Below are 21,922 nucleotides of genomic sequence, written 5' to 3' on the forward strand. Positions count from 1 at the left end.
AAACTTTCAATTGACTGATCTTCATGTCTTAAAGTAATGATGGACTGTCATTTCTCTTTGCTTATTTCAGCTGTTCTTGCCATAATATGGACATGGTCTTTTACCAAATAGGGCTATCTTCTGTATACCATCCCTGCCTTGTCACAACACAACTAATTGGTTCAAACGCATTAAGACGGAAAGAAATTCCACAAATTAACAAGACACTCCTATTAATTGAAATGCATTCCAGGTGACTACCTCATGAAGCTGGTTGAGAGAATGCCGAGTGTGCAAAGATGTCATCAAGGTAAAGGGTGTCAACATTGAAGAATCCCAAATATAAATTATATTTTGATTTGTTCAACACTTTTTTGGTAACTACATGATTCCATATGTGTTATTTCATAGTTTTGATGATTTCACTATTTTTCTACAATGTAGAAATAGTACAAATAAAGAACAAACGTGGAATGAGTAGGTGCTTCCAAACTTTTGACTGGTACTGTATATATAAACAAAGTATTATAATAATAATAAAACACCTGGTTTTCTGAGTAAGCTTTCTAATTATTATGACATGTATTTGATCTGTGCATGTGCCAGCACCGGAAGCGCAAGTCCCCCTCTTATGCGCGAGTGAAGTGAGTTCAGAAAAACTGAAAGTATTCATTTTAGAAATAGTTTTGACATACACAAACGTTACATATCCGAACTCCAAATCAAATAGTCTTCGTAAAAATAACATGGTCACTGTGGTAGGTTTTATTTTGATTGCCGATTTTCTTTATTTCTCAAAAGTCCCATCAGGTAGCCTGATTTCAGATGTGTTCATGTAAACAGGATTATTTGGGACATTGCTATTCTTGCAAAGCATGTAAACATTTTAAATGAACTATTATATTAACCTTACTATCCACAATAATCATATTATTGTGTGCATGTAACCATACTGTTTCTCACTCTCCCGTGGAACCTTTCTGTCACCTAGTGCACAGTCCTCTCCTTCTGTCTCTGGTAGTCTATGGGAAACAGGAAGTTACATAACAACCATCCAAATAAACTTCACAGGTTGCAGAGGTGACATAATAAGGTATAAACATGAATGGCACCGTTTCCAGTAGATACAATTTAGGCACTTTCTTAATATTACAAGGCGGAGCAGGTGAAAGCAACGCTTACTGTAGGGAAAGAAGCGCAACCTCATCAGAATCTCCCTGGCAGTCTTCAGAATCTCTACAGCCTGAGAGGAGACAAAACAATTTCTATGAGAAATATATTCTGAAAACAATGAGCCTTTTTTTAAACACAAGTTAATGTTGAGGTTCAAAATAAAGGAATTTATCAAAAGGTATAGTGTTGTGTGTATAGTGTTGTATGATCTACAGTACATCACTGACCCTCGAGTGCTCTATGTCCTGGAAGTCCGCCTCATTGACAGACAGCACCTGATCTCCCTCCTGGAGCCCTGCCCTGTGGGCGTCCGAATCTGGGACCACCTAGCAACATACACACAAAGAGATTAAGGAGAAGGGAGATTACTGACAAAATGAAAAAGCAAAAACATATATTTAAAAACAATGAAAGTGTCTGAAAAGTGTAGGCTAGCTACAGTGCCTTGCGAAAGTATTCGGCCCCCTTGAACTTTGCGACCTTTTGCCACATTTCAGGCTTCAAACATAAATATATAAAACTGTATTTTTGTGAAGAATCAACAACAAGTGGGACACAATCATGAAGTGGAATGACATTTATTGGATATTTCAAACTTTTTAACAAATCAAAAACTGAAAAATTGGGCGTGCAAAATTATTCAGCCCCCTTAAGTTAATACTTTGTAGCGCCACCTTTTGCTGCGATTACAGCTGTAAGTCGCTTGGGGTATGTCTCTATCAGTTTTGCACATCGAGAGACTGACATTTTTTCCCATTCCTCCTTGCAAAACAGCTTGAGCTCAGTGAGGTTGGATGGAGAGCATTCGTGAACAGCAGTTTTCAGTTCTTTCCACAGATTCTCGATTGGATTCAGGTCTGGACTTTGACTTGGCCATTCTAACACCTGGATATGTTTATTTTTGAACCATTCCATTGTAGATTTTGCTTTATGTTTTGGATCATTGTCTTTTTGGAAGACAAATCTCCGTCCCAGTCTCAGGTCTTTTGCAGACTCCATCAGGTTTTCTTCCAGAATGGTCCTGTATTTGGCTCCATCCATCTTCCCATCAATTTTAACCATCTTCCCTGTCCCTGCTGAAGAAAAGCAGGCCCAAACCATGATGCTGCCACCACCATGTTTGACAGTGGGGATGGTGTGTTCAGGGTGATGAGCTGTGTTGCTTTTACGCCAAACATAACGTTTTGCATTGTTGCCAAAAAGTTCAATTTTGGTTTCATCTGACCAGAGCACCTTCTTCCACATGTTTGGTGTGTCTCCCAGGTGGCTTGTGGCAAACTTTAAACAACACTTTTTATGGATATCTTTAAGAAATGGCTTTCTTCTTGCCACTCTTCCATAAAGGCCAGATTTGTGCAATATACGACTGATTGTTGTCCGATGGACAGAGTCTCCCACCTCAGCTGTAGATCTCTGCAGTTCATCCAGAGTGATCATGGGCCTCTTGGCTGCATCTCTGATCAGTCTTCTCCTTGTATGAGCTGAAAGAAAGTTTAGAGGGACGGCCAGGTCTTGGTAGATTTGCAGTGGTCTGATACTCCTTCCATTTCAATATTATCGCTTGCACAGTGCTCCTTGGGATGTTTAAAGCTTGGGAAATCTTTTTGTATCCAAATCCGGCTTTAAACTTCTTCACAACAGTATCTCGGACCTGCCTGGTGTGTTCCTTGTTCTTCATGATGCTCTCTGCGCTTTTAACGGACCTCTGAGACTATCACAGTGCAGGTGCATTTATACGGAGACTTGATTACACACAGGTGGATTGTATTTATCATCATTAGTCATTTAGGTCAACATTGGATCATTCAGAGATCCTCACTGAACTTCTGGAGAGAGTTTGCTGCACTGAAAGTAAAGGGGCTGAATAATTTTGCACGCCCAATTTTTCAGTTTTTGATTTGTTAAAAAAGTTTGAAATATCCAATAAATGTCGTTCCACTTCATGATTGTGTCCCACTTGTTGTTGATTCTTCACAAAAAAATACAGTTTTATATCTTTATGTTTGAAGCCTGAAATGTGGCAAAAGGTCGCAAAATTCAAGGGGGCCGAATACTTTCGCAAGGCACTGTAGATCAGCACTCATTGGGCAGTTGCACCAGTCTCAGCCTCAGCCTCTCTCTCTCTCTCTCTCACACACACCTTGGAGATGAAGATGCCCAGCTGGGAGGCCTTTCCCCCACGGATGTTGAAGCCTAGCTGTGCCCCTGGAGGTTTCTTCAACACAATGGTGCGTGGCAGGAACTGGGTCAGCTCGTTGTTGTACTCAGGATGGTGGATCCGCTACACCGACAGACAGGACACAGAGGGAACATCATTGAAGATCTGAGGTGGCAGTGAACTAGACTGGCTGTTGACAGTGTTATGACAAGGTATGGATGTCATCTCAGGCTCATACCTCCTGAGGGGCTATCCATGCTGGGGGACTCTCATAAGAAGGTAAAAAGACCACAGGTAGTTGGTAGTCATCATATGGGATCTTTTGGTCCATGGTTTCAAAACCTATTGGTTCAAAAAAGACATAGGCAATGATAATTTCTGCATGCAATAGTCTCCAAAACAAAATGTTACGTTTCTTAGGGGGCTGTGTGGGATAGGAGGGTTTTAATGGGGAACAATTACTGGTCAGGTGCGCTCCATGGTTTTTGAGTCCCTGATTAATTAGCGAATCACAATTTTGGGGTGCACCTGGCATTTTGGGGTGGGGGGTTTACAGTAGCGAAGAAAAAGGGAAACAAGAGAAGTTAAGCTATGTTGGGAAATAGGAAACCACTAGACTCATTATTAGTCAGAGTGAGGGTTTTGGATCAATGCTACTTGGGGAATCCGTTTAACGTCTCCAGGAAAATCTGGAATGTGTTGGAATCGGTGAGAGTCACAAGAAGTGGTCTCATTTAGATTTTTTTGTTCATTTGTGGTGCAGAAGAAGCTTGTTTATAGAAAACAGCAAAAAATATATGAGTGGAATGTTTCCTGTATGTAAATAAAGGCAGAGGATGTTACTGAAGACATTGATGGAGTGGTTGGTGCATGTTGACTGACCTGGAAAAAATAAATTCACTTAATTCATGCTACTGTACTTTGGGGAAGAGTCTCTCTCTTCTCGTATAAAGTTAGGATTCACGAAATCCCCTGTAAGAGCTTTTGTGCACAAGCCCCTTCAGCTTCATGAATGTAAAAGATTTGGCCATGTGTCAAGGTTGTGCAGAAGAGAAGAGTATCGTATGCCAGATGAAGTGAAATGCTGCAACTGTGGAAGTCAACGTGCGCCTGAATTCCTGGGGTCCCGTGTTTAGAGTGAAGGAGAATGAGGTGGCGAGGGTAAGGAGTGTTCAGCGTGTCTCCTATCTGGAGGCGGTGAGATTGGAAGGAACGATTGGGGGGGAAGAAACAATGGTAGTTCTCATCAACCAAGGGATAGTGAAATGCTACATGTTAAAAAGGTGGGCTTTGTATTGTTTATTGCAATGGTCATAAACTGAACAGCACAAGTGGAGAGAAGAAGTCTAAGAAAATTGGAATCATTGTGAAATGCTGCTGAACGTTTATTGGGTCTTCGTGAACTCACAGCCCAGGCTGTGCAAAAAAATCCTGTCTGTGAATGTTCCGCCATGACAGGCCTCTGATCCTGTTTTTATTTTATTTTACAAGGCAAGTCAGTTAAGAACAAATTCTTATTTTCAATGACGGCCAAGGAACAGTGGGTTAACTGCCTGTTCAGGGGCAGAACTACAGATTTGTACCTTGTCAGCTCAGTATTTGAACTTGCAACCTTACTAGTCCAACACTCTAACCACTAGGCTACCCTGCCGCCCCTGTGTAGGGATGTATTTTGAAGTGGAATGAGATTGAAAAAGTGGGATGGGTTTTCTTAGTTGACATGTTTAATTTTGTATGATATCGTTTTTCCCCATTTCCCGCAATGTTTTTGTTGTTGTTTCTTATTCAATACACCGTCCAGCTGATGGCGGTAATACACCATCAACATTGAATACCAATCGCCGTTGAACCCCATCGAAGAAGAATATAAAGAAGATGATTTCCAGAAATGTGATTCTGGGCAGCAGAGATTACAGGCGCACGGAAGACAATTTAGCTGAATACACAATATGCCAGTATTCACAGGAGGTTTGCCTTAACAATGCAATTTCACAAGCAATAAGTGGGTCACTAAATGTATTGAATAGGGACTTGAATCATATTCAATTCCAATAACGGTAGGAGCTCAGCCATTATTAGTAGCAGCATTTTTCATGATAGCAACAGCAACCTGTTTTAACATTTGTTGTTAGCTAGCTACAGTAGCCGGTGATGACAAAATACTGCAAGTGTAGCAAGTAAACTACAGATTACATTAAATGTTACAATGAATCCAAAACCTAAACATTTGTTTTATTGTCATGGCCTCTAGCTAGCTTCAAATAGCAACAACAAAGATCTTACCAGGCTAAAAAGACAATTTCCCTTTCAAACAAACGCTCTGCTGGCGCATTATAATCATCGATGCAATGGATGCGCATGTGCACTTACAGAGAGCCCCGCTGTAACATATAGACTCTATAATAAGAGTATGAAAGTAGTTTACATAGGACCCAATTAAATAAATACAAGCATATTATATGTTTCATATTTGTTTCGAACATGGTCAAGTGCTCAGTTAAGATGCCGACATTCAGTGTATGTGTCCATAACATCTGCTCCAGATATAAGATATCAACCTATGTTGCTATTGCACTTCAAGGTGTAGCCTAGCAGAGGACTGTAGTGGTCTGATGTGAGAATCAATCGTAATATCTCTGTAATTACATGTATTATGCCTCTATGAGATTCATAATGTTCATATAGGGGTGTTCCCCAGTACCCATACGACCCCCATATTTAAAATACACAAATTAGGCAAAACTCAAAATATAAACTGAACAGATATAGATTAAATGCAATACCCCTATCATCCCTGTATACCTCCTGTTACGACTTCTACAGATGGTGCGGTGGAGGAGTCAAACGCAGAGAGCAGGTAATATCGTACGTGAATCTATTTATTCCAACGACAGCGGAGACATGGACATGCCAACACTAGGGCGTAAGAAACCACCCGTCCAAAATACACAGGACTAAAACTGTCCGGAAAATAATGAGAATACACTTATACACCAACACCAAAATAACAGAGAACAAGCCCGCACAAATACCCAGCGGGCCTAGTGCCCTTAAATAGCCTACAAACAAACACTAACTCAAAACAGGTGTACCCAATAAACCCCAATAAACAGAAACAAACGGAAAGGGAATCGATGGCAGCTAATAGGACGGCGACGACGACCGCCGAGCGCCGCCCGAACAGGAAGAGGCACCATCTTCGGCGAGATTCGTGACACCTCCTGTGAAAAACCCAGGTGTCTTTTTCCTTTGTAGCCTACATGTTCATGTTGGCCAATAGTAGATGAGCAAGTTATTTGTAAGACAATTTCCAACAGAAATAGAGCATGACATGCATTCTGTCGCGCTTTTAAGTGTGGTTAGGTAATGTTGCTGAAAGGGATTTAAGTCTCAATAACAACTTCCACATGACAAGTTTTAAATCGTGCTCAGTTCCCTTAAGCTTAATTTAACTGTTTTCGGAGCAGTAGTATTGACCTAAAGTTCTGTATGAAATAGTGCAAACGTCGCATACAGAAGCCCTAACGGTGTTCTAACACTATTAAAGGGATATTACATATTACACAATGACATATTGGTTTCCTTACCCTTTAAGCAGTCTATGTACAATGTATGACAGCACTCCATGCTTTGTTAGCATGTGGAAACCGTGCCAGGGAAACTAAACCAAAGCATGGATTGTTGTCTCACCTTGTCCATGGACTGCTTACAGGGTAAGGAAACCAACAAATCCTGTCGATGTGTCGTTTTGTAATTTGGGTGAACTATCCCTATATAGGACTATCCATATATGAACTGTCCATTTATTTAGTCTATTGATGAGTTAGGCAATGTGAAAAACGTATCTGCCTCTACCCCTAGACATGTACATTCTACTTTACCTATACTATTAAAAATGCGCTCAAAGCATTTATCTGCAATTGTAGGTTACGTGCGTTCAGGCGACTTGCCTTCCTCCACGTACCCCTCCCCTTACTACTTTAGAAACTTGCACCCATTCATTATGATTCATTTACATTCCGGGCACGGATTTCCACAAAGAACGGGAGTGGATGACAGAACAACAGACACAGAAAAGAGGTAACGAAATATAGTGGACTGGACTAGAAAAAGTTGATGAACAGAATATCACTGGCTGTTACAGTGTTGCAACACTACAAGAGAGACGCACACATGATGTTATCTCAAGGTATGATGCACCTCACTCCTTTTACTAGCCAATTGTATTTTAATGCGTTGTCAAATGAACTCAAATTGATTAATATATCTACATATTTCAACTAAATTGATTGACCAGGTTAAACACTGAGTTTGAACAGAGATAGTTATTCACGCTCAATGGTAAGTTGTTTTTAAACTTTGGTCAAATGAGGAGAACATGTGAACTGTCCTGTAATTGTAGAGATAATACTGTATGTGGTTCTGATGCAGACAGACTATGTTCTAAATAACAACATTCACCCAGTACAGGGTTTACCACAGAAAGGGTTCAATAGTAGGCTTTCTGTCACTCACTTTTGTATGACATTTTATTACCTTTTTATGTCATCATGTGGGTTAATTAAATATTTTTAACTTCAAATCCAGGACAGTTAAGCCACATTGAGGGATGCAATGGAAATGGACTTAAATGTGGTAACAGGGCATTGTTACAATAAATTGTGAGACATTTCATTTTAAAGTCAAGTTCTCAAAGGTGGAACAATCAGGTTTGAATCAAACTCGTATATGTCTCAACCTTCTCACCACCATAGTTTGAGAAAGTCATTGTGATGACAACTCTCAAAACATAACATCTATTGTCATGCCCAGGATCTTATGGATCATTGCAACATGATAAATGTTAAAGGGGAAAAGGGGCATGCATGATTCCATTTCAAAGTTCTATTTAGAAAGGTAGGTGATAAACATGTTGGAATCTTGGCTCAAAATGTTTTTTTTCTTCACCTTATCTGTTCTGATCAGTAACCCTTCCTTATTACCGTGTTGAATACCTGACTACCTGTGCCTACCCTCATCTATCCAACAAACATTGATATGCTATGTACATTTTTTGCCAAGTCCCAGTGCTTGATGTGTGCCAAGTTGTGAATCATGCCTTCTCACACTCGCAACACTGCCGAGTTTATCTTGGCCTTGACATTACTGTCACGCCCTGGTCTAAGTATTTTGTGTTTTTCTTCATGTATTGGGTCAGGCCAGGGTGTGGCATGGGGTTTTTGTATTGTGGTGTGTTTGTCTTGGGGTTTTGGTGGTGGTATTGGGATTGTAGCTAGTGGGGTTATCTAGCAAAGTCTATGGCTGTCTGGAGTGGTTCTCAATCAGAGGCAGGTGCTTATCGTTGTCTCTGATTGGGAACCATATTTAGGCAGCCATATTCTTTGAGTTTGTCGTGGGTGATTGTCCTTAGTGTCTTTGTTCCTGGCTCTATGGTAGTTTACTCTAGTATAGGCTGTTTCGGTTTTCATTACGTTAAGTTTGTTGTTTTATAGTGCATTTGTATTGATTCGAGTTTTACGTTTTCATTAAACATGGATCGCAATCTACATGCTGCGTTTTGGTCCGACTCTCCTTCACCACACTTAGAAAACCGTTACAATTACTATTGTTAAGAGTAAATGCTGCCTTATACAATTGTTTCAGAAACAGATGTTTCTTCTAACAAATATTTATTGTTTTTTAGGCCCATGCTTATCGGAACACTCTCCCTGTTGATTGTCAGATGTTTTTTATTCCATGTATTTATTTATTCTTCTTGTAATGGGAGCATTTAAGATCACTAAAGTTCGTATTTAGTTTAGTGTGATCAACACAATGTTTAGCATTTGGGGATTTTCTGTAATAAACATCATTTCAAGTGATCTGTTTGTGGCATTCAGTGTTGATGGTCACTAGACTTGATACTGAATGTTATGGATTGTTCCTCAAATCTGTTGATAGTGATTGACGCCAGACTGGATGTACAAGGACCGAGAACACACTGATTATTCACTGTTGTATTGTAATATGACATACCGTGGAGACTGTGATTCTGTAGCAGCTGACAGAGTCTCTTTTTCAAGGGAGCCCTCGCCAAGAAGTGGTAGGTTTAAAGGAGGTTTCCACCAAGCATCCTGAAATTCACTTCTGTGCCTACATTCTGTAGATGTGTAGGCATAGACAACAACAATGGCAAATGATCTGGTTTCCTGCTCAGATTTCTCTTGACTTCTTTCCCATTGTCGACCTGTTCCTGTGATCATATGGTTCTCCTCAATCCAACCTGATTTTTAGAGAAGTGTTGACTTTTTCTTTCTTTTTCTTAAATACTTATTTTGGATTATGGACTTGTGGACAAAATACCTATTCAAACAAAATGTGTCAGGTCTGAAGTTTGCTTATTAACACACCTCAGCCCTTGACCAACAGAATACATTTGATTATCTGATACATATTAATGGCGAAAATCCAAAACAAATATAATAACTGACCAAGAACATTTGGCTTGTTTTTACAATCGGCTAATAGTTATTCATTTTCGAGGAAAGCTCAACGAGTGTTCTAACTTGATGAATTAACAGCTCATGCTTTAAAAAAGACTTGTCAGACTTTCCCGAAATGGATCAGTAGATGGTCTAATGTCAATTTGGTTTACAATGTGGTAGAACTCTTTTAAACTTTTCATGTGTTTTTTTATTTTGTTTTTGTTATGTGGGCACTGGGCACCGTGCCTTATTCAATATCATCACCCCAGTGAAGAGAATAAGGGGGTAGCATGTTTACATGTATCTGCCCCAGCCTGTTCACTGAATATTCTTCCCTCACCTCCCTCATCCATCTTTAGCTCTCTTTGTAGAGTAATATTTCAATATTGTGAAGGCTTAATATCTTTGGTTTCATAAAAACAGGTCGCCAGTCCCCCGAACTAATCCCCCGGTTGAAGTCTGTACATCTCTGCACTGCAACCCCCTGCTGACGATGAGCCCCCTCCTCCTCCTTCTTCCTCTCCCTCCCTACTCCCACGGAACTGAGTGTCTTATGGTGGGACTTCACTCTCAGGCCTCTCCGTGGTACTCACAGAACCCCACAGGGTTGGCCATTGTCAGCAGCTCCCCAACTTAGAATTTCTATTCAGGAAGTTATTGAACAGGGATGGCCCTAATACTCACAGATATTCCCTGTTTTTTCCCTCACTCTTTTTTTCTCTCTCCTCCTACACTGTGTAGGTTTAGAGTGGTGAGTCAGCCCACTGCGGAGCGGAGCCCCTCTCCTCACATACAGAGCTGCCAGACAAGGTGTTCTCCAGGAGTGTTGTCCCCCCCACCACTCTATCCAGCCCCTCAAGGCTGAGAGGATCAAATAACTACACAACAGGACCGACAGGATCCACACTCCTCTGGACAGGATATCCTAATAGTTGATAGTAAATGAGGAGGGGAGGTGATGATGTCTGAGGACAGCTGTGGCCGAAAATGCTGCAGGGTAATGTATAGCTGCAACTGGAGGCAGCCCAGTGAGAGGAAACGAAAAGTGAGTACTGTTGTGGACCCAGATTTAGATTTTTGTGTAGAATATAGCTATAGAACATACATTAAGATGATTAACATTTTTGGTACTACTCATACATTACCATCATTATCCTCAACTTTGGTTTATATACTGTAATTCCATGTAGTTGTTTTAGTGACTTCTCCCAGGTGAGTCAGGCCTACATGTAAAAGTTAAAATGGCTTTGGTATGTGTGGTAATGTTAATCATCATCTATGTCATCACCTACGTCATCCTCATCGTCATCACCATCCAGCAACAGCAGTCACTAACATTCCATTGGACAGCATTCAGTGGATACATGAGGATGTTTCCCCTTTATAAACTCACTGTGGGTGTATAATCGGAAGCCTCTATTCCTAGGCATGTGAGATGTGGATGGATGTTATTGGAGAGGCATCCATTCATTCAGACCTGTTGTGTAAATAAGAGCAGGATAATTTGGAGGAGGGAGATTGTGGTACATATTAGAGCATGTGAATATGTGCTAGGACTAATTGCTGAACTGAACTCACAGGCTGGGTAAAAGGTGATCTGGGACAGGACTACAAAGGGGACAAACCATTAGTGTCCAAGGGGGGGGGTTTCTGTTCGGTCACAATTGAGGTTGGTTGAATGGTGGATGCTGGTGTGTGTGATGACTGTATTGATTCCCCCCTAAGTGTGGTGGAATGGAACAGCAGGTGAAACCAAACATGAAGAGGCGTTGGAGGGGCTCATGACTCAAACATCCCAGAGGAAGCAGAGCCCCTTAGAAATACCACATATACAGTGTACATAAACACACACTCACACAATCACAAACACAAAAACACACTCTTTGGGTCGACCAGCCACACAAGAAAACTCAATGAAGATGTACTTCTAAACCATAGCTAGGGGTTATAGATACAGTGCATTCTGAAATAATTCAGACCCCTTGACTTTGACCATATTTTGTTATGTTACAGCCTTATTCTAAAATTGATTAAATCGTCCCCCCCATCATCAACCTACACACAATACCCCATAAGGACAAAGCAAAAACAGGTTTTTAGAAAGTTTTGCAAATGTATTAAAAACTGAAATATCACATTGCCATAAGTATTCAGACACTTTATTCAGTACTTTGTTGAACAACCTTTGGCAGCGATACAGCCTTGAGTCTTCTTGGGTATGACTCTACAAGCTTCGCACACCTGTTTTTGGGGAGTTTCTCCCATTCTTCTCTGCAGATCCTCTCAAGCTCTGTCAGGTTGGATGGGGAGCGTCGCTGCACAGCTATTTTCAGGTCTCTCCAGAGATGCTTGATCCGGTTCAAGTCCAGGCTATGGCTGGGCCACTCAAGGACATTCAGAGACTTGTCCTTAATCCTCTCCTGCGCTGTCTCGGCTGTGTGCGTAGGGTCGTTGTCCTGTTGGAAGGTGAACCTTTGTCCCAGTCTGAGGTCCTGAGCCCTCTGGGGAATGTCGAGTCTCATAGCAAAGGGTCTGAATACTTACGTAAATCAGGTATTTCAGACAAACATTTTTTTTTAACACATTACATTTGCATTCGGAAAGTATTCAGACCCCTTCCCTTTTTCCACATTTTGTTAAATTACAGCCTTGTTCTAAAATGGATTAAATAAAAACATTTCCTCATCAATCAACACACAATACCCCATAATGACAAAGCAAAAATGTATTAAAAATAAAAAGACAGATATACCTTATTTACTTATTCAGACCCCTTGCTAAGAGACTTGAAATTGAGCTCAGGTGCATCCTGTTTACATTGATCATCCTTGAGATGTTTCTACAACTTGATTGTAGTCCACTGTGGTAAACTCAATTGATTGGACATGATTTGGCAAGGCACACACCTGTCTATATAAGGTCCCACAGTTGACAATGCATGTCAGAGAAAATGAGATCGAGGGAATTGCCATGAGGTAAAAGGAATTGTCCGTAGAGCTCTGAGACAGGATTGTGTCGAGAAACAGATCAGGGGAAGGGTAACAAAACATTTCTGCAGCATTGAAGGTCCCCAAGAACACAGTGGCCTCCGTCATTCTTAAATGGAAGAAGTTTAGAACCACCAAGACTCTTCCTAGAGCTGGCCGCCTGGCCAAACTGAGCAATCGGGGAAGAGGGGCCTTGGTCAGGGAGGTCACCAAGAACCCGATGGTCACTCTGACAGAGCTCCAAAGTTCCTCTGTGGAGATGGGTGTACCTTCCAGAAGGACAACCATCTCTGCAGCACTCCACCAATCAGCCATTTATGGTAGAATGGCCAGACAGAAGCCAATCCTCAGTAAAAGGCAGATGACAGCCCGCTTGGAGTTTCCCAAAAGGCACCTAACGGACTCTCTGACCATGAGAAACAAGATTCTCTGGCTGATGAAACCAAGATTGAACTCTTTGGCCTGAATGCCAAGCGTCATGTCTGGAGGAAACATGGCACCTTCCCTACAGTGAAGCATGGTGGTGGCAGCATCATGCTGTGGGGATGTTTTTCAGTGGCAGGGACTAGGAGACTTGGCAGGATTGGGGGAAAGATGAACTGAGCAAAGTACAGAGAGATCCTTGATGAAAACCTGCTCTAGAGCACTCAGGACCTCATACTGGGGTGAAGGTTCATCTTCCAGCAGGACAATGACTCTAAGCACACAGACAACGTAGGAGTTGCTTTGGGACAAGTCTCTGAATGTCCTTGAGTGGCCCAGCCAGAGCCCAGCCTTGAACCCAATCGAAAATCTCTGGACAGACCTGAAAGTAGCTTTGCAGTGACTCTCCCCATCCAACCTGACACAGCTTGAGAGGACCAGCAGAGAAGAATGCTGAAATACGGGTGTGCCGAGCTTGTAGTGTCCTACCCAAGAAGAATTTAGGATGTAATCTCTGCCAAAGGTGCTTCAAGAAAGTACTGAGTAAAGGGTCTGAGTACTTATGTAAATGTCATATTTCTGTTTATTTTATTTTATATAAATGTGCAAAGATTTCTAAAATCCTGTTTTTGCTCTGTCATTATGGGGTATTGTGTGTAGATTGATGACGGAAAAAACGATTTAATCAATTTTAGAATAAGGCTGTAACGTAGCAAAATATGGAAAAAGTCAATGGATCTGAATACTTTCCGAATGCACTGTATATGATTATTTTCACCTGTACCCCGGAGATGAATCTAATTAATTGGATTAAGTTTCTAACTGTCGAAACAACCTGTACACACACTTTTAATTGTATCCTGGAAGGTAAGTGTTTTCCTGACAAACAAGTTTAGTAATCAATGAGTTCTTCCAAAGTGAGTAAAAACTTGAACAGGTTTAGAGTTCCAGCAGTAATGATGAACTCTCCTTGCTATAGTGTTCCTGCTGCTGGTTGTCGGTCCTTACCGCTGTGTCCCTGCTCACTCTCTTCTGGATGTACGTCTGTCTGATGGCTTTCAATGACCGTGAGGATGTCAACTGGTGAGCTTGGTCATATAGCTTCTGACGCACGCACACACACACACACATACATTGACAGACCCTGTGATCTTCTACCCTCTTTTGTCCCCTACCAGGAAGGCCTTTTCCATTCTTAAACTGTGGGTGAACTGGTTCATGGTGCTGATCGTTATCGCTGCCGTACTGACCATCTACTGCATCCTGCTACTGGTGAGGGAGACAATTCATATACCTATCAATGTATTTATGTAGTTTACATTAGCTGTGTTGTAATGGCTGTTTAATTGCAGGTATTTGCACTGGTCCAACTTGCCTTGAAAGAGCCTTTGGACTTACACTGTCTACACAAGGTATTAGGAATATAATGTGTTCCTGGAATGTTTCCCTCTGCACGTGTTACAAGAAGTATCCAGCTATATTGCTAGGATGCATAACATGAATGATAATAGCATAGATGATTAACAATATTAACTAACCTAGGTATGATCTGTATTGATTGCATTGTGTTGTTTTGTGGTTTGTTCTGCACAGTTGTTCCTGTTTTTAGGTGTGGTCTTCATCGCCCTGGGCACCACTGGAATAAGCCTACAGTGGAAAAAAGAGTGGCACACTGTTCTCTTGTCACTACAGGTATAGTAAGGCTAAAGTATTGCAGCATGGAACCGTCTTTTAGGTGTGTGTGTGTGGGTGTGCGTGCGGCGGTGAGAATGTTAGAGCTATAGTGAGATGTGAAGCAGTTTTTGGGGCGGCAGGTAGCCTAGTGGTCAGAGCGTTGAGGCAGTAACTGAAAGGTTGCTCGATCAAATCCCCGAGCTGACAAGGTAAAAATCGGTCGTTCTGCTCCAGAACAAGGCAGTTAACCCACTGTTCCTAGGCCGTCATTGTAAATAAGACTTTGTTCTTTACTGACTTGCCTAGTTAAATAAAGGTTAAATAAAAAAGAATAAATGCGTTTGGGGTCAGATCTTTGGTATGTAACATTGATCTCCCTCAGGCCACGGCTCCATTCCTACAGATGGGAGGGGTTGGAGCCCTGACCTTGGTAAGCTGCCTGGTGTTCCAGTGTTTCCAAAGGACCCACAGAATAGGTCAGTGCTGATACTGAACTCCTCCAGAGAATTACACAAACACTCACCATGACATCAATAATATGAGACATACAGTAGCCTACACACCCATATACAGGTATATTAGTTCAATAGAATTGAGTTCTGTGAAAACTGGGGGGCACTTAACCCTAATTGCGCATGTAAGTCGCTCTGGATAAGAACGTCTGCTAAATGACTAAAGCGTAAATGTAATGTAAAATGAATGATTATACCAGCTGGATGAACTAATTCAGTTGACTAAATGCAGCGTCTTCTTTCCTTGCCTTTCTCTATTCACAACAATAGTTCAAGTATGACTGTTTCATTTGTTAACCTGTGTCTGTTTGTGTCCCCAGCCTCTAAGATCCTCATCATGGTAGTGTTTGCTGGCGTGTCGGTGGCAATCTTCCTCAGCCCCCTCCTCATCCAATCCCCTTGTCTGGTGGAGGAGAAACAGCTGCCCCCTAAACCTGCCCTCATTGGTCATCGCGGAGCACCAATGGTGAGGAAGTGCATCCTGCTCAGTCTATTTCTCATACCCTACATTAGTTATATTGCCTCAATATTAAAGGTCTAAGCTGGAAAACACAAGGTACCGAAAGTTGATTGACTACCTTACTCATACAGTGGATAAGGCTTTATTACATAGCTACAAGACCATCATCCAAAAATGGCTTATGTGTTAACATTTGACTGTTGTCATAAATTCCATAATCCTACCTTATGATTCAGTAGGCTAACGGATAAATCATCATATAGTGTAGATACAGTATAACCAAATGACTTTAGGATTAGTGTTTACATTGCACTGAGCACATATCCCCCTATTTCCATCACTTGCCAGTATATCAGAGGGCTTGAACTCAACATTCCCTCTAACCTCCATCCGACTGCCGTGCAGAAGAAATATGAGCCTGCACAAAGAAGCACGAGATTGAACTTCGCTCAACTTTCTACAGTTTTCCCCTTTAACACTATCAACGTTTTGCTCTACTGTGGGAATTGTGATCGAATCAACCCAACATTAGCCAATTTCAATGTAACATACCGAAACACAACGAATTATGCACGATTTAGTATGCAAAACTAACTGCAAGATATTTTCTTGTAGAAAGAGTGCATTGGAGTAGGATTGTATTTCAGTAGACATTGTATTTTGAGACAGTCTTGAATAAGCTAAGTAGTCAATAGGCAGAGTGTAGCATAATTTGTCTGATTCTCTGTAATGATGGTATGAAGAACAAGTTTGATGTCAAGCCTACATGTTTTTCTTTCCAAAAGTCTAATGGAATGTAGTCCTACACTGAACACCCCACATTGGCTGCTACTGTAGGCTGAATGATAGAACAGCTATTTCCATGTTAAAATGTTATGGGAAGCATTTTTCTCCATTATTTTTTATGATAAGCCACTATGGTAGGCCGACATTATGATCAAATAGCCACAGTAGCCTACTTGGCCACTGTTAAAACTGTAAGTTAAAGTGGGTACAGCCTCAGTGTTCACCGTAAAGCGCGCCGGAAGTTGTACAGAATTTGACAAAGTTCAAGTTTGCGGTTCAGCAGACCTGAAATTTGCTCAGTGCTGAATTATTTTTGAGGGAACATTGCTGTCCAGTCATGTTGAGGGCCCCACATGGCATGTTGCTCTGCCCCTATTATGTTGCTCCACTCTTCTCTACTATCTCCACCATAGGCCCACTCAGCTGAGCTGTGCCATCTGTATTTAGCACAGGAGTGTTTCTCACACATCTGTCCTCTCTCTGTGTTCAGCTAACCCCAGAGAACACCCTGATGTCGTTCAGGAGGAGTGTGGGGTGCAACGTGATCGCCTTTGAGACGGACGTGCAGCTCAGGTACCCGGGGGACTAAGGCTGCTTCATCTTTACATAGACGTTGCAGAGTTGTGAAGGATCAAACGTGCACTGCTGTTTGAAATTGTTTTCAGTTTAATAATAATAACACGTGGGATTTATATAGCGCTTTTCAGAGACGCAGTTTATTGACATTTCTTCCTTCCCCAGTAAGGACAGAGTTCCTTACCTGATGCATGACCACGGAAGCCATTTCCTGAGGAGGACTACAGATGTTCTACATAAGTTCCCTGGGAAAGACTTCAACCACAGCACAAACCTCACCTGGGAGGAGCTACAGGAATTAAACGCTGGTGATTGGTTCCTGAAGGTAAGGGTGATATCCAATTTCACAAGCCTCCCTTGTATGTTGTAGTTGGAAATCATTTCAGAAGGTTTACTTGAAAATTCCTTATACTGTAGATCCTTTACATTTTGATTACGATTTGAACTCTACCAACTCATTGACATAATGACATCCGTACTATGGATGTCTTCCTTTCAGACGGATCCGTTCTGCTCAGTCTCCCAGCTCTCAGAGCAGGAGAAGAAGACAGCTGGGAACCAGAGTGTTCCCTCCCTTCTACAGTTGCTGGACCTAGCCAAGACTCATAACACCTCTGTCATCTTTGACCTAAAAAATGACGACAACAATGACACTTTCGACACCGTGAACACCATCCTCAAATCTGGCATCCCCCAAGACCTGGTGAGTAGAATGTCTATCAGTATCACTGCTTTATCATTCCTGTCCTGTGTAGTTAAAGTCTTATTACAGGTGTATGACAGTTTTTTTTTTTACATTTCTCTCTAGATCCTCTGGCTTCCCCCCAAACACAGGGTGGATGTGAGGGAGGTCGCACCAGGGTTCATACAGGTCTACAACGATGTGTCTGATATGGACCTTGACAGAGGAGACCATCTGAATGTCAAATACAGTGCTTTGAGTGCCACAGAGATTTGGTGAGTAGCCTCCTTCAAAGCGCCCTTGCTTTTCTCAGAGCTGTAGACAAATAAACCTTAATTCCAGAACCACATTCTACTCTTCCTGTGCTGACTGACTGCTGCAGGGCAAACAATAGTGTCACAATGAAAAGTGTTGGTGTGCTGAGACAAAGAACTGGCATTGTTGTAGATGGAGACACACGCTGCTTCAGTGAAGAATGAGACTCATATCATGTTTTCACCCAGGTGTGTTTTTTAATGGCTGAGAGCCCAGTAGTGAAACTTTCCCATGGGATGATAGGTTCTGTTGGTTTAGTGAAACGAAGATGATGGGAAAGTGTTGTCTGAACAGACATGATGTGTGCTTTAATAGTATGACATGTTATGATTGATCACTCCTGTCTGTAGTTGTCACATTCGTCATAATAAATGTCGGACCAAGGCGCAGCGAATGTTGAGTTCCACATTATCATTCAAATTAAGTGAAACTAAATAAACAAATAAACTAACAATGAACCGTGACTACAGAGAATGCTACGTGCACCAACTCAAAACAATATCCCATAACACACAGGTGGAAAAAATGCTACTTAAGTATGATCCCCAATTAGAGACAATGATAGCCAGCTGCCTCTAATTGGGAATCATACTAAAACTCCAACATAGTTTTTTCTAACTAGAACCCCACATAGAAAATATAAACTAGACTAAAACCCTAGTCATGCCATGACCTACTCTACCATAGAAAAAAAAGGCTTTCTATGGTCAGGACGTGACAGTAGTCTTTGAGAAGTGTCATGTTTGCTGAGTTGTGTTTTTGTGTGTTTCCGTGTGCCAGGGAGCTTAGGAGCAGGAATGTGTCAGTGAACCTGTGGGTGGTGAATGAACCATGGCTCTTCTCTCTGCTGTGGTGCTCGGGGGCCAACTCTGTGACCACCAACGCCTGCTCCCTCCTACAGGACATGACCCAGCCTGACTGGACAATGGTGAGGGACTCACATCAAACCTCTCTTCTTCACTCTTTCATAGACACTCCCTCTTCAAAAGTCAACCCGATCACCCCACCTTGACATTGTAATTCTCACAAAGTCAATGTTGTGTTTGAACATTAGCTAGCATATATTATGATATCTATGTGTAGCATTGAACTTGACATTTTGTTGTTCAATGCTGTGTTTTTAATCTTGTGCGCGATCTATGGGTCATATGAATGTACCTACTAGGTGTGTATGTGTTTCAGAGACCTGATAGATACAGAATGATATGGATCACAGTGGACCTGGGGTCATTGCTCATAATGGTCACACTGTTCATTTTACAGAGGTGAGTAGAACACTACCATTGTTTGTAAAAGACAATGGAAACATTGTATGTCATTTGATTACTTGATTTGTTTCACTTTACTCTTATTCTTTGGAAATTATATTTTCTGAGTCATGCCACAGGTGGGTTTTGCTAGTAGACATTGCAATTGATCAATATAATCAATATGGAACAATTCAAATTGATTGCCCTTTATCAATGTTTACAGTAATTATGTACGGTACTAACTACTAAGATAATTGCTATCTATGTATCCTGTATTATGAATCTTTAAGATTGCTATTGTTAACTTTGATATGGGACTGATATATTATGTAACGCTCTCTTACCGTAATACATGTCATTCTTGACTTGATGGTTTAAATAATTTAATCTGTAGTGTAGTGATTGCCTTAATGACATGCAAAGATAAGAACTGCTGTATTTGTCCTTACGGTCACATAAACTAGGATGTACACAAGGGCATCATATAAAGATAATCTTTTAAATGTGTTATTTAACCTTTTATTTAACTAGTCAGTTAAGAACGAATTCTTATTTAGAATGACGGCCAACCCCGGCTGAACCCTAACCGACTACGCTGGGCCAATTGTGCGCCGCCTTACGGTATACAGATGATGATGATACAGATGACGAAGTGGAATAATTATTTTGTGTGTGATTATCTCTGCAGGGAAAGAGAAGCAAAGAAAGGATTTTCCGGCTGGAATCAGAGAGAATTGTCCCTCTTCTTACCCTCGGAATAGTTTGATTGAAGCCTGAAACAGAACAGCCTGGATCCAGACCCCCCCCACCCTTTGAATCAGGGAGGAATTCGGGCCATTTAAATTACAGTATTTAAAAAAAATTGTGGATCACAGAGTACATTTCACTTGCCTGACGACTCAAACTTGGGTGGCAGGTAGCCTAGTGGTTCGAGCGTTGAGCCAGTAACCGAAAGGTTGCTAGATCCAATCCCCGAGCTGACAAGGTAAAAATCTGTCATTCTGCCTCTGAACAAGGCAGTTAACCCACTGTTCCTAGGCTGTCATTGTAAATAAGATTTTGTTCTTAACTGACTTGCCTAGTTAAATAAATAAATAAACTGAATTATTCCGCTGCTCTGTTGTTCTCTACATACTTTCGTCTGACTGCCATTATTGAACTCGTTTGAGGTGATGTCATAATAAGAGGTGTTGTACAAAACAAAGTAATCAGCAATTGGATCATCTCTAACCAATCAGTAGCAAAGCCAATGATTGATTTTCAAACCTCAGCTTTACCCATGTGTGTTCTGGCTCTGGCCCAGGCCCAACCCATCAGATTCAGGGAACGATTAGAATGTTTTTGCCATTATAGAAATTGTCATGGAGGTACTCGGATCCAGACTCATTGCAAAGAAGAAACTAACATCTATGGTCATGGCGTACCGGTTGGCCAGATGCAAGGAGTTTGGGTAGCCAGGCAAACATTTTACATTCGTCATGAGAATTTATGAACAAAGTTGTAAAGAGTATATTCTTACAGAAAATATATTTGTGTAACACTTTATTTGTTAAAATAAATTAACATAACTGGTTCACTCTACACATCAAGTTTAATCTTATTTGGAAACTATTGGTGTTGCTGATAAATGTCAGCACTATTTCCAGTGCACTTAGGGTTACATTCTGAAGGAGAGATTTTCCAATCCAGATTTGACGTGTATGTGTTAATGAAATAAACGTTTTATGATGAGTTATGTATCTGTGTGAATTCTCTGCATAAAAAAATATGCCTTGGAATGTGTTCAATCGCTAAAGGTGCGGCTCCTTGGAAATATGAAATTATCTTCTACAACCACTAGATGGCAGGTGTAACCACTTTTTGTGAGACGGTCAAATTCGAAGTGTCAAACTATTGAATATTTTTAGTTGGCTATATGAAAAGATCTAAAGGGAAGTGTTTTTCGACAATATTGTAGCGATATTTTTCGACGATGATGATGGTGATAATTAGGATTTAAGTCTAGCAAAAGTATCCCCCAAAAAACAAAAAAATGTTTTAATTAAGAATGTTCTGTTTATAGATCCCCATCTACAGTTATCAGATAATTAATCGAGGGTACCGAGGGTGACCCAGAAACACTTACACTTTTTAACAGAATTTGCGGACCCGTCTCGTGCCAAATGGATTACAGCTGCTGCCGCTACAGTAACAGTTCAGTGTTGTGCGAATTTGGGAGTGTCTGTTTCGGTAGTAAAATTGAAAAATGCGGGATTAACCTAATTGTGGGGAGAATAACGGGGTACAAACATCAACTCTGTTACATCTTTCTTCTGGTTTGTTTCGTTAGTTTTCGGCTTGCCTCGAATAGTTGTCCTCAGAATATTTTTCTTTACACCATGGTCCACAAATATGGTAAGTGCCTACATACGTTTTCGTAAATGTTTTGTTTGTGTACAAGTTTTAAACTATCGCAAACGTTTATTCGATACCGTTTTTAGAAC

General features: G+C 41.1%; 3 protein-coding genes across 14 annotated transcripts in view; 2 read left to right on the plus strand and 1 right to left on the minus strand.

The window, feature by feature from the left end:
• Positions 1-469: 469 nt before the first annotated feature.
• LOC112220632 (PDZ domain-containing protein 11-like) lies at positions 470-6,391 on the minus strand. Of its 2 annotated transcripts, none has more exons than XM_024382474.2 (6): positions 6,113-6,391; positions 3,549-3,652; positions 3,293-3,433; positions 1,380-1,478; positions 1,162-1,222; positions 470-1,001 (listed from the first exon to the last, which is right to left on the minus strand). In XM_024382474.2, exons 2-6 carry the CDS (start codon positions 3,639-3,641, stop codon positions 967-969), a joined length of 429 nt encoding a protein of 142 aa, XP_024238242.1. In that variant the 5' UTR covers positions 3,642-3,652; positions 6,113-6,391; the 3' UTR covers positions 470-966. The 2 variants fall into 2 exon arrangements, with proteins under 2 accessions (XP_024238242.1, XP_024238241.1); XM_024382473.2 differs by lacking the exon at positions 6,113-6,391 and adding an exon at positions 5,594-5,694.
• Positions 6,392-6,523: 132 nt separating this feature from the next.
• Positions 6,524-21,170, plus strand: gdpd2 (glycerophosphodiester phosphodiesterase domain containing 2). 7 transcript variants are annotated; one of them, XM_024382833.2, is made up of 16 exons: positions 6,530-6,546; positions 7,352-7,499; positions 10,516-10,819; positions 14,164-14,267; positions 14,363-14,456; positions 14,537-14,596; positions 14,778-14,876; positions 15,241-15,334; positions 15,691-15,836; positions 17,107-17,189; positions 17,358-17,517; positions 17,692-17,895; positions 18,001-18,149; positions 18,970-19,117; positions 19,372-19,454; positions 20,128-21,170. In XM_024382833.2, the coding sequence occupies exons 3-16, from the start codon at positions 10,733-10,735 to the stop codon at positions 20,198-20,200; spliced, it is 1,584 nt and encodes a 527-aa protein (XP_024238601.1). In that variant the 5' UTR covers positions 6,530-6,546; positions 7,352-7,499; positions 10,516-10,732; the 3' UTR covers positions 20,201-21,170. The 7 variants fall into 7 exon arrangements, with proteins under 7 accessions (XP_024238605.1, XP_024238601.1, XP_024238606.1 ...); XM_024382834.2 differs by lacking the exon at positions 6,530-6,546 and adding an exon at positions 10,198-10,330 and having other exon boundaries at positions 7,043-7,499; XM_024382837.2 differs by lacking the exon at positions 7,352-7,499 and having other exon boundaries at positions 6,524-6,546.
• A 179-nt stretch (positions 21,171-21,349) lies between these two features.
• The window catches only part of LOC112220888 (disks large homolog 3), a 148,031-nt gene continuing 147,458 nt past the window's right edge, over positions 21,350-21,922 (plus strand). For 3 of the 5 annotated variants that reach the window (XM_042303072.1, XM_042303074.1, XM_024382839.2), the window contains exon 1: positions 21,352-21,833. In XM_042303072.1, coding sequence (XP_042159006.1) covers positions 21,602-21,833 — 232 coding nt within the window. In that variant the 5' untranslated portion in view covers positions 21,352-21,601. Of the gene's footprint in view, positions 21,834-21,922 lie in introns of all 5 variants that reach the window. The other 2 variants (XM_042303075.1, XM_042303073.1) reach the window with 2 other exon arrangements.

Source organism: Oncorhynchus tshawytscha, linkage group LG21 (assembly GCF_018296145.1).
Source record: "Oncorhynchus tshawytscha isolate Ot180627B linkage group LG21, Otsh_v2.0, whole genome shotgun sequence".
In the NCBI taxonomy this organism is placed as follows: Eukaryota; Metazoa; Chordata; class Actinopteri; order Salmoniformes; family Salmonidae; genus Oncorhynchus; species Oncorhynchus tshawytscha.

Coding starts and splice junctions, on each gene's coding strand:
- LOC112220632 (XM_024382474.2), bottom strand. CDS start 3,641: ATGGACCAAAAGATCCCATATGATGACTACCAACTACCTGTGGTCTTT. Junction 3,434..3,548: donor CATGGATAGCCCCTCAGGAG/GTATGAGCCTGA, acceptor CTGTCGGTGTAG/CGGATCCACCATCCTGAGTA. Junction 1,223..1,379: donor AGGACATAGAGCACTCGAGG/GTCAGTGATGTA, acceptor GTCTCCTCTCAG/GCTGTAGAGATTCTGAAGAC.
- gdpd2 (XM_024382837.2), top strand. CDS start 10,733: ATGATGTCTGAGGACAGCTGTGGCCGAAAATGCTGCAGGGTAATGTAT. Junction 15,837..17,106: donor GTCATCGCGGAGCACCAATG/GTGAGGAAGTGC, acceptor CTCTGTGTTCAG/CTAACCCCAGAGAACACCCT. Junction 18,150..18,969: donor TTGAGTGCCACAGAGATTTG/GTGAGTAGCCTC, acceptor TCCGTGTGCCAG/GGAGCTTAGGAGCAGGAATG.